Genomic DNA, 12,157 nt, shown 5'->3' on the forward strand with positions numbered 1-12,157 from the left:
TACTGCTTCAAAACAAATCAGAAGTCTCATAGGCTCTCGGCCAGCCGGGGATGCCCGAGGACTACAAATCCCATAAACCCTTGCGACACCTCGCCCGATCTCACCGCTTGGAAACGAGAGAAAGCAGAGCGGAGGAGATCGGTCGCTCTCCGTTGATGTCATCAGTTCGCGACTCGAGGGACCCAAATTGACCCGGGCCAAAAAGCATGGCAGCGACTGAGCCGGCTGTGTTGCTGTCGTCGCCATCCTCTTTGCAAGCTGGCCCGGCCCCAGCCCCAGCCCCAGAGGCAGCGGGGACAGCTGCAGCTGCGGCTGTCAACGAGTCAGCGAAGGCTGCAGCCGCGCCGGCCAGCTCGGGAGCCGAAACCGGGGTCTCCAAAGCCGCGATGGCCTCTAAGTTGTTGTCTCTGAGCGGCGTGTTCGCGGTGCACAAGCCCAAAGGGCCCACTTCAGCCGAGCTGCTGAATCGGTTAAAGGAGAAGCTGCTGGCAGGTACGGCAGCCCGGTGGGGGCCAGGCCTCCAAGTCCCCAGAAAGGCCCCCAAGACCCTGGAAAGGGAGCGTGGTCCTCTCGGTGCCAGCTGTCATCTGGGCCGGCTGGACCTGGGCTGACCTCGACCTGAGCTCCTGGTAGCCTAGTTTGGTAGTTGACGTTCTCCAGAAAAGAAGCGAGCAGACCAACACAAATGCTGCACACGCACACAAAATAAAACGCTTACGCTCTGGACGTGCACCCCAACTTTTCTACAATTTGTGTTTCGGGGCATATGGGTTCACGTAGCTGCACCTGGCCCTGAAGGAAGCTCAGGCTCTTTACGATCACCACAACCCCAGTGGCATTCTTAAGAGTAAATAGTGTTGCTTAAGACTTAAGACGGTGGTTTTCACATGGGGGTGAGGGGTGCAGATTATTCAGGTCCATTGTACAAATGCCAGTTTTTCCTAGCCCTGCCAGAGATCTGATTCTGAGGGTATGGATTATTATCATCATTTTTGGGGGGAGAGGGGCCACACCCGTTTGATGTTCACGGGTTACTCCTGGCTAAGCGCTCAGAAATTGCCCCTGGCTTGGGGGGGGGGGCATATGGGACGCCAGGGGATCGAACTGCAGTCCTTCTTGGCTAGCGCTAACAAGGCAGACACCTTACCTCTAGTGCCATCTCACCGGCCCCGGATTATTATCATTACTACTACTACTACTACTACTACTACTACTACTACTACTACTACTACTACTACTACTACTACTACTATTTTGGTTTTTGGACCATACCTGGTGGCTCTCAGGACTTACCCTTGACTGTCTCAGGGAACCATATGGGATGTGGAGAATGAATCCAGGTTGGTGCTGTGCAAGACAAATGCCCTACCCGCTATTCTATGGCTCTGGAACAAGGGGTATTTGTAAGAACCCTTATTTTGTGTGTGAGGGGATCACACCTAGTCACTCCTGGTGTGCACTTGTGGCCCTATAGGGTGCTTGGAATCAAATCTGGTCACATGAAGGCCAGCACAATCAACCCTGTATTATTTCTCTGTCCATCCCCAACCCTCTTCCTCCCCAATCTCTAGGCAACCTTGTTTTTAAATTTGTTGCCTCAGGTGATTGTGTTGTAAGTAAGGGCACTTTTGGGAAACAGAATTGGTCACTAAGATCATTCTGTTTGTTTCTTCATATACACTGGGACAATGTCCGAGTTTTCAGTGATTCAGCCCAGTTGATGCTTTCAGACAAGGCATGGAGAAGCCTTCTAGTTACAGAACTATGCTTCCAGTTACCTCAACTGTGCTGCCCATCCAGACTCAAAGATATGCTCAGGGCTGGCTCTGCGCTCAGGGATCAATTCTGGTGGGATTCAGGGGAACATATGGTGTGCCAGGAATCAGACCCGGGTTGGTCACAAGAAAGAGCCTTATCTGCTATACTCTCTCCAGTCCCCAGCAAGATATTATTAATTATTCATCCATGATTGAGATCATTGGGATGAACCAAATACCAGTCAAATCGAAGTGGTATGTCTTGGGACCAGAGCGATTGCACAGTGGTAGGGCATTTGCCTTGCATGCAGCCAACCCAGGATGGACCTGGGTTTGATCCCTGGCATTCCATATAGTCCCCCGAGCCTGCTTGGAGCAATTTCTGAGTGCAGATCCAGGAGTAACCCCTGAGTGCAACCACTGGATTTGTCCCAAATCAAAACAAATGAACAAAAAAGTAGTATGTCTTTAAATTTGAAAGAGGTTTGGACACAAATGGAAAAAAAAATTAAGTCAATGCACTGTCCAAGAATGTCAATTTCAAAATAAAGAGCACACTCAAAGCTTTCTAGTAATTCCTGGGGGACAGCTATCATGAGTTTCTGGTTTGAAGTGTGTCTGACCTTGACTTTAATTTTCTCTCTTTTCTCTCTCTTCTTGGTGCCTTATAACTTTAAGGAAGGTTTGATGGTTTATGGGGTTGTAGAAAGGCCACTTTCATGTTTTGGTTTCTTTCCTCATTTGGATTCCCAAGAGCCAGTATTCTCTCAATGTATTGTTATCTGCAATAGAGTCCTTGGTAGTTTCCACGCATTTTCAGAGAGTATTATTTCATTTTTGTCTTTACAATAGGAATATGATCTAGGATAGGTTGGCATCATTGTGTGTGTGGTGCTGGGGTCTCATACATGGGAGGCATGTCACTACCACTGAAATATATCCCATCTCTGTCCCCATTTTCATCTAAGTCCTGCAGTTAAGAAGCAGTTAACTGTTCTTGTTTTTCAGGTGGCATTTTGCTACCATTAGTTTCTTTAAGTAACTGAGTTCCCATTAGAAGAGGACAGTAATGCATGCACTTTGGGGACAAAGTGTTTTTAGAGTAGGCCTTGATAATTGGTGCTCTTATTGGATAAGTGGGAGTACCAGTAAAAAAAAATACTAGAAAATGGGGCCGGAGAGATAGCGTAGAGGTAAGGCATTTGCCTTGCATACAGAAGGAACAATGGTTCGAGTCCCGGCATCTCATATGGTCCCCTGAGTCTGCCAGGAGTACTTCTGAGCATAGAGCCAGGAGTAACCCCTGAGCACTGCTGGGTGTGACCCAAGAACAACAACAACAACAACAACAAACAAAACAAAAAAAACAAAAAACAAAAAAAGAATCAGAAAACAGAAACCCAAGAGATCTCTGTTTGGTTTTGGTTTGGGGCCATGCCCAGAAGTTTTGCAGGGGACCTGACACTGCTGGGATTCAAACTAGGCTGGAGACTGAAGCTGCATGTGAGGCAAACCTTTGCACCTTCTCTTTAGCTACATAAACCTGATGTTAAGACAGGGAATTTAGTTCTTTTAAAACTAGTTGCTGATATAAAAACTAACTGCTTTCCAGCCTCGTGTAACTGCTGCTTCCAGGATTTTGCCAGACCTTTGTAGGTTAGTCTATATATTTATCAATTTTTTATGTGGGCTCCCCCCCCCCCTTTTAGGAAATAAGTTCTATTTTCTAAGTAAATTTACTTTAGAATATCCTTTGTCTGCAGTTTTGGGACTATCTATTCAGTTTATTAGCTGGAGATCCTAGTAGATTGTCTTGGTAATCACTTCTTTTTTCCCCCAACTCAATTACTTTCCTAGAAGCTGGAATGCCATCTCGAGAATGGACTAAACGGAAAAAGCAGACATTGAAAATTGGCCATGGTGGGACTCTAGACAGTGCAGCCCGAGGAGTGCTGGGTAAGGGATGGATGAAAATCAAACGAAATGTCACTGAATTTGTGATTGAAAGAAAAACTGATTGAGAGCAAAGAAGATTGATTAAAGTCATGCCATTTTCAGTATATTCTGCAGTTTGTAGATCTACTGGATTTACAGAACTATCTTCTAAAGCAACAGTGTCCCCGGTGGGTCCCCAGCATATGCCAAGAAGGCAACAGGAGAAAAATTGTGTAACTAGAGGCTCATGTCATGATGTTTAGTGCCAATTGGTAGGAAGGGACAGGGAAAGGAGAGGCCACAGGAAAGAAACCAGGTTTGAAGGTGCCCTGGACTCAGGAAGCAGGTAGCAACTCTAGTGTCAAGAATCCTATAGGGAAAGTTCCGTAGGAATCTAACAAGCTCCGTGAGCCTAAAGAGTAACATGGAAGGCTCACCTAGCACCTACTACAGCCCAGTAAATCAGACACTGGCTTTATTTACACCATGGAAAGATGGAAAAATTATTTCAAATTGCCCTTATTGATCTGAGCTTTGATCATTCCATTTGCCTTTGTGTTGTAACAAACACTATAAATTTGTTTGTGCCTGCAAAAGGGAGGGCTAGGATGGTGGGTGGGAAATTGGGGACATTGGTGAAGGGAAGATCACACTGGTGGTGGGGTTGGTGTTTCAACATTTAATGCCCAAAATTACTTGGTGAATCACAGTGTTCTAATAAAATTTTTAAAAAAGAAAAAAGAAACAGGAATCCCTTTGGCAGGAGGTAGTGGAAACAGTCATATTTCAGAGTGATGGACTTTGAAAAGGCGCCTGTCTATGCAGAAAAGAGTGAGCCCAGTGGGTCTGAAAAGGGTATTCCAGAGAGTCCTGCTTGCAAGGCTGCACCCCTCACTTGGCATCTCGGAACATGAGTTTGGAAGCAAACAAACAGAGGCCCAGCAGGTTGGTTTGCTGCACCCTGACAGTTGATGGGAACCATGTAACCTTTGATCCTGACCACAGCTTTCCTTCCAGGGCCTTGGAATTCTTCCCCCCAGGCCAGCAGGGAGTGTCTGGAGCTGACCCTTCCTTTGCCCTTACTCTGTCTGTAGCCAGGGCTTTTCTGTTAGGTTTCTAGATGGCATTGCTGCCTGTTTCTTTAGTGGAACCCTCCCCTGTTTCCAGAATTTGCCCCCAGTCACCCCAGCTCTGGCTCTTGTAACCAAGCTATATGTGTTCTGGGTCTTGGTAGGAATAAGTCACAGCCACAGAGGAATCTTCCAGCATGGGTTGTTCTTAGGTGAGCCTCACTGAGTAGAGGTCCTTTTTCCCCACAGGTGTAAAAGCTGGTTTCTGCTCTCTTGGGGTTGGGGTAGGGCCCTTTAGTCATAGTTCCTGAGGGAAAGTCATGGCTTTTTGAAGATGTGGAAATTGAACATTTTATTGTTTATGGAGAAAATTTAGTAATATCAATAGTCCCATTAATCCTTATCTCTCCCGCTTTTATTTTTTTGGTACAAATGATAAAGATTTTGAATCATGTATTCATGGATCTCTAATGTGCATATTCATCACCATTCATCATTTACAAAATTTCTCCCTCATTGCATCTGCAGTCAGAGAAATGTATAGATTGGGATTTTCCTTGCCCCCCTCCCTTTCCATCTGCCTTTTCCACACACAATAGAGACAAAATTTTACAGAGCAGTACTTAACATTTTTATATGTCTGGTGTTTTATATTTTATCTGGGGCTACTCCCAGCTTAGTGCCTGTTCCTGGCAATGCTCAGGGGACCGTGTGGTGCATTTCCTGCCTGCAGTGCTCAAGTGCAGTCTCTCCAGCCTTATTCAGTTTAAACTTTTGTCGTTTTGTTTGGGGGCCACACCTGACTGTGCTCAGGACTTACTCCTGGCTCTGAGCTCTGGAATCACTCCTAGCAGTGCTTAAGGGACATACATGTCATGCCATCGATTGAATCCAGGTCAGCTGCATGCAAGCAAGAGCGATAACCTTGGACTAGCTCTCTGGCACTCTGTTAAATTTTTTTGATTTTTATATTTTTTTGGTTTCGGGGCCACAGCCAGCAGCACTCAAGTTACTTCTGGCTCTGCACTCAGAAATTATTCTTGACAGGCTCAGGGGACAATTTGGGATGCTGGGGGTTGAACCCAGGTCAGCCTCACACAATCATACCTGCTTTGCTAGCACTCTAGCCCCCCTCTGTTAAATGAAAAAAAAAAAAATGTCAGTCATAATTGACCAGGTTGATTTAATGAGGCACTAATGGATTATAACTCCTTGTTTTTAATGAGCTACAATAGTTGGTTCATTTTGTATCTAAAATTAGATACAAAGAAGAAACAATAAAATTGATCTAGATGTCAGATTAGAAAATAAATGCTTGTTTAGCAAAAATGGATAAAACTGGTGCAAAAATCCTATTTTTTAAGGAAAATGGCAGCAAGGTATAATCTTGTATTTGATAATTTTATGGATCTTGTTGTATTCATGTTGGAAAGGATTTCTTGTAGTTAAAACAGAACAAAGTACACAGAGGGCCGGATAGGGCTTGAACACATGCCTGGCATGCTGCCAACCTTGTTCTCCTCAGTATCTCCTGGTTCCCTGCTAGGGGGACTTGGGCACTCCTTGGCACTGCAGAGCTGGAGCAGTAGTGCATCCATGGGCCCCTGCATTGAAACACCAACTGGCTGAGAAGCGCCAATAAGGGTCTGGACCTCCTGAGCACTGGTTTGGGAAGATCCTCGTAATCTCAATAAAATGAATTTTTCCTGAATTAAAGAACTTGAATTAGCAAATCGTGATAACTTAAACAACTTGAAATTTCTATTTAGTTTTTTGTCTTGAGGTCATACCCGCTGGTGCTCATTGCTGATGCTGTGTTCATGGATCACTTTTGATGGACTTGGGGGGACCATATAGGATGCTGGAGACAGAACAGGGGTCAGCCATGTGTGGGACAGTTCCCTGTACTCTCTCTTCAACTCTTAGAGGTTATATAATTTAATCTAGTCATTTTAAACCTTTTTAGCACTGATCTGAATGGTTGAAAATTGCTTCTGTAAAATTGCCTCTTTATAAAGTAGTTGTTAGTAACTCCAGTATAAAGAAGTGAAGACCCAGAGACAGCGAGTAACTTGTGCTTTAAGTTTGTAGGGAAGCAGCAGCTGTCAGAAGTTGAGCCTCAGTTTACTCCATCTCACAGCCTTAGCCTGGCCTGATATGACAGAAACTGGTACTCCTGCCTTTGTTTCTCTCAGTGTCCACCAGGGGATTACCCATCAGTGTCCTGTGCCATTGATCAATGACATAGCTTCAAGAGTAATTATCAGTTCAGTAATCATTGAGTTGAAATCTGTCTTGTCATAATCATTCATATTCTAAGATGGAGCATTGTAAACAGGAGAGGAGGAGCTCTGTTGGTTAATAATAAATAGGTCACATATGTATCTGATTTATGGTTGTTACTACTTGGATTTCCAGAAATTAGTGAGTGAAATCAATGTATTTCTTACCCTAAACCTAAGCAATCTTGAAACTTAAAGGGGTGCATTTAGCTGTGATTTGTATTATTAGAGGCTTAATTTATATTTAGTCACAGGGGCTTTTATGATAAAAATCAATATGTCAAAAAAATTGGGATGTTTTGGGCCACACCTACCAATGTTAAGGGGTTTCTGCTGAGAATTATTCAGGAATCACTCCTGGCAGTGCTCAGGTGACCACATGGGATGCCAGGAATCAAACAGGGGTCAGCTGCCCAAGGTAGGGAAGTGCTCTACCTGTTGTGCTATTGTCCTGGCCCAATATGTTAAATTCATTTATTTTTCTTATGATGCCAATAACAATTACTGTTTCCAGTGAGGCCTAAAGTAAAGAAAGTAAAGTTCTTTCTTTACTCACTAAAATTCTCTCACAGAAAAGAGATATTTATTGTCTAAATTTGGGTATCTTACACTATTTTCTACTTATGACCCTACTTCCCTCAAGAATATTTTACAGGGCCCCAGGTATATAAGTATATAAAATAGATATACAAATCAAATTGTTACTAATTTACCTTAAAGAAAAATTCTAAGATTGCCCTACTTTTATGTGACGTCCTGGCCCACAGTTTATAAAGCTAAGGTCTAAATGAGCTGTCCTAGAGACTATTCAGGAAAGTTTGTTTTATTGTGTAAAATTGAGCTTTAATAATTTATGAGTTTACAAACTGGTTGCTTTATTCGCTAACTACATATAACCTAGATAAATCCCCAAACCTCTTTGAGTTTCAATGTTTTGTTTTTAAATCTGTTTCAAAGCGATAATAGTGGGCCCAAGAGATGGTACCAGGTTAAAGTGTTTGCCTGGAATGATGGCCTTGGTTCATTTCCTGCAGTGCGTATGGTTCCATGAGCTCCCCAAGGAAGTCTTTAATCAGAGATTCTGGAGCTCTGAGATTCTCCCATAGAACTTCCAAAGGGGCGTGTAGTAGTAGACTGTGATGCGCAGTCCATCACACTGTGCGTTAGAGCTCTCGGGCTAGTTCATGGTCATAGCATCGCCCTTCTCATTCTCCTCTTTCCCAGTGATCATCTTTCAGCCCCTGTTTTAAAAAGCAGGTTTGCATCTTAGGGCCTCTATGTAAATAGAACTATGTCATCTTTTCAAAGGAACATCTTTCTAAATAAACTTAAGTGCTGTGGATTGTTAAGATTGATTTTTGAGGGGCTGGCACAGCAGTAGGGTATTTGCCTTGCACATGGCTGACCTAGGATAGACCGCAGTTTGATCTCCTAGTGTCCCATATGGTTCCCCAAGCCAAGAGCGATTTCTGAGTGCATAGCCAGGAGTAACCCCTGAGCATCACAGGGTGTGGCCCAAAAACCAAGAAAAAATAAAGATTGATTTCTGAAAGTGGAAGAGACAGGTCTTTCTTTTTTAATTTTTTTATTGCTTTATTTAAGCTCTGTGGTTAAAAAATCGCTCATAACTGAGTTTCATTCATGGAATATATACTGCCTTTCAGCAGTGTACTCTCCCCCATTCCTACCAGTGTCCCCCATTTCCCTCCCACCCGCCTGTCTCTGGGGCAGGCATTTTGCCTCTCTCTCTCTCTCTCTCTTTCTCTCTCTCTCTCTCATTTTTGACAGTATTCTTGATTAAAGGATACCATGCATTGTCATTTTATCCCTTTTTAGCACCTAGTTCTTGTCCAGAGTGATCAGTTCCAACTACCATTTTTGTTCCAACTACCACAGTTGTCAGTGTGGACCCTTCTTTACTCTAAGTACACTCACCGCTCTTTGCGGCAAGCTTCCTACCATGGGCTGAACCTAGAGACAGTTCTTTTAAGATAAATTGCAAAGATGTTACAGAATTAATTAAAATATAGGACAGTAGAAGCTTCTAATTGCAAAAAGCTTTATCTAATACCCCTTACCGTGTCTTTATGACTTGAGAATAGACTGCTGGGACGTTTAGATTGGTTTGGAGACCTATAGATTTAGGCCTCAGGTTCTAAAGCCAGGACACTGGAGAGACACAGGTCTGGAAACAAAAGTCAATTTAGGAAATAATCCACACATATACACACAAGGAGGGAGGAATAGATTCAATAATTCTAACACATAAGGCTTCAGCCCCTAAGAAGCAACAAGCTCCATGGGAAGTCTGGAAATGCAAGAGAGTGCTTTTCTTGAAAAATTCAAATACTTATTAGGAAGCAACAGACCACACCTAGAGGGGGGATTAGGTGGTCTAAATACCAATCCAAGGTGTTATGTTCAAATTGTCTCCTACCAATGAGTTACAGTGCATATACTGAGTGAGATGGGATCCGATTAATCCCACAGAGACCCTGGTTGTTTTTTATTTGTTTTGGAGTTTGTTGGCCACACCCAGTGGTGCTGAAGGGTTACTCCTGGCTCTGCACTCAGAAATCGCTCCTGGCTGGCTCAGAGGACCATCGAACCTGGGTCCAACCCAGGTTGTCCAAATGCAAGGCAAAGGCCTTACCACTATGCTATCACTCCACTCCCCCATGTTTGTTTGATTTTTAAACAAAGAAAATATTACTGCAAAAAAGGAGCTGAAGCAATATACAGTGAGAAGAAAGTTTGCCTTGCAGGTGACAGACCCAGATTCAATCCCGGCATCCCATACGTTTCCTCAAGCACTGCCAGGAGTAATTGGTGTGTGCAGAGTTTGGAGTTACCCCTGAGCATTACCTGGTGTAGCACCAAAACAACAATAACAACAAATTAAAGCAAAGAATATTTGGAGTAAGAGTAGTAAAATGAGACAATACGAGAAAACATTCAAACTCTACTTCAGGTTCTTGTGTCTTGGCGCCTTTCATCTGTCTTCTTTAGTCATTGTAGAAATCCTCTTGCCCTTCCCAGACTTTAAGCAGAAATGCTCCCTTCTTCATGGGAAGCTCCTGCATCCTCTTTCACACTGGTAATGTAATATGTGTGTCTTTTTTTTCTTAAGTTTTGAAAACCCCTGTGGGCTGAAGCCATATTTTACATTATTTTAGTAAATACTGAATAAAAACTGGGATGATTGTTTGGGAGAAAATGCATAAAAACTCAGAGCTGTAAACTGTCCCTTGACTAAAAAGCTGCTTACTAACTGACTGATAATTTATTACTATATTATTTCTATCTTCCTTTGGTAAAAAATGCTGTTGACACAATGGGCCTTGATGTCCTTGAACAGGAAAGGAGAGGGGTTACATGGGGGAACCTTAATATTCCTTTCTTTAAGTTTGATTGTTCTGGATCACCACTAGCTGAGAAATGGTCGGTTCAGTATTGCAGCCATGATGAGATCTGACCCACCACACCTGTCTCTCAGAGCCCTGCAGTCGGTCTTGGAGCTGCTACAGGGCATTGGAGCTGAGATTTCGTGTTTTTGCTACATCTTCAGAACACGCAGAAGTCTGTTCACCTGGAGCTCCCCTGTGGCCTTGCAGCCACTCGGCTTAAAAGGCTTAAATGACGCCATCTCTGGCCTCCTGATGCCAGGCGGAGGAGGGCTTCCTCCTGGCATCTTCCACAGCCCTCATTCTTCTGTTCTTTTTTGATGCTGAACTACATACTGCTGTGTTGTTCCTTAGAATTAACTCCTCATTAATTTAAGCAACATTTTGGGGGTTACAATTTAGATGCTGCAATCATGATAGTGCTAATGTCATGATATTGCTGTGCAAAGTTAACTGGATCATGAAGCTTGTTTGATCACTCATGGTTTCCTTCCCTTGTGAGGTGACAGGCACTTTCAGAGTCAGAAATGTGCTGTCTCACTCACTACAGGTATTTTGGGGATTGGACATATTGTAACTGCACAAAACAAAAATAAAAAAACCCAAAACAACAACAACCTCCCCAATCCCAAAACACACACCAAACCAATATGTGTGCATATAAATCTATATTGGGAGTTCCATTTATTTGAATAAGATAAAATTGTATTATATCTGTTGTCTCAGCAGCATTTCTGTCACTTGAAGAATGTGACAGAGAATATGTGGAGAATTCATAGGCATCCAGCATTTTCCCTTTGTTGCATGACTAGGACATGCACGCTTTAGTTGCAGGGGTCATATACATTTGGTTTCCGTACACTGCAGAGTGTTACCAAGGATCAAACTAAGACTTTCACATCCTGGAGGGCAGCCTAAGCTGCATCCTTGGGCCTGCTTATGTTTCAGGCAAACACAAAAAATTTAGTACTTGAAGTCAGGGAGAGACCAATCTTAGTCCTTGAACTGAATTGATTCTGTTTAGAGATGAATGTTTAGATGAGTGTTATAGATGATTAGAGTTTTGGGATAGACTTGAGAAATTTTATCTGGACTTCAGAGAATTGACTTGACATACTTTTTTTTTTTTTTTTTGGTTTTTCGGGCCATACCCGTTTGATGCTCAGGGGTTACTCCTGGCTAAGTGCTCAGAAATTACCCCTGGCTTGGGGGGACCATATGGGACACTGGGAGATCGAACCGAGGTCCTTCCTTGGCTAGCGCTTGCAAGGCAGACACCTTACCTCTAGCACCACCTCGCCGGCCCTTACTTGACATACTTTTAAGCCGTATGTAGGCATGGGGCCTGCTGAAGATTCTTGGGGTAGGGGAGGTCTTTGTAGTATGCATTGTGTATTTTTGTAAGTGATTATGAGTTGATAATAATTGGAAGAGAGGGGAAATAGGTAGAACAGTGGAGTTTGAACTGATTGAGGCTACTAACAATGGAGAGGAAGCTTAGAATGAGCGAGATGCTGGGGTGGGTGGGAATGAATGAGAAGGGACCTGCCGTTTCAGAGTAGGGGATTAGGTTGAGTTATGACTCAACCATATGACTCAACCATATGCAAGTCACAAGATGCTGGGCCAAGTTCTTAGTCTCTTGATGCCTCAGTTTCTTCATGTACAGCATAAGTATAATGGCATTAATTTCATAGGGTGTTTATATG

General features: G+C 43.4%; 1 protein-coding gene across 1 annotated transcript in view; it reads left to right on the forward strand.

Moving 5' to 3' along the window:
- Positions 1-206: 206 nt before the first annotated feature.
- TRUB1 (TruB pseudouridine synthase family member 1) overlaps positions 207-12,157 on the forward strand; it is a 50,542-nt gene continuing 38,591 nt past the window's right edge. Inside the window, exons 1-2 of the mRNA XM_049764507.1 lie at positions 207-492; positions 3,615-3,713. Coding sequence (XP_049620464.1) covers positions 207-492; positions 3,615-3,713 — 385 coding nt within the window. The remainder of the gene's footprint in view (positions 493-3,614; positions 3,714-12,157) is intronic.

This window comes from Suncus etruscus, chromosome 17 (genome assembly GCF_024139225.1).
Source record: "Suncus etruscus isolate mSunEtr1 chromosome 17, mSunEtr1.pri.cur, whole genome shotgun sequence".
NCBI lineage: Eukaryota > Metazoa > Chordata > Mammalia > Eulipotyphla > Soricidae > Suncus > Suncus etruscus.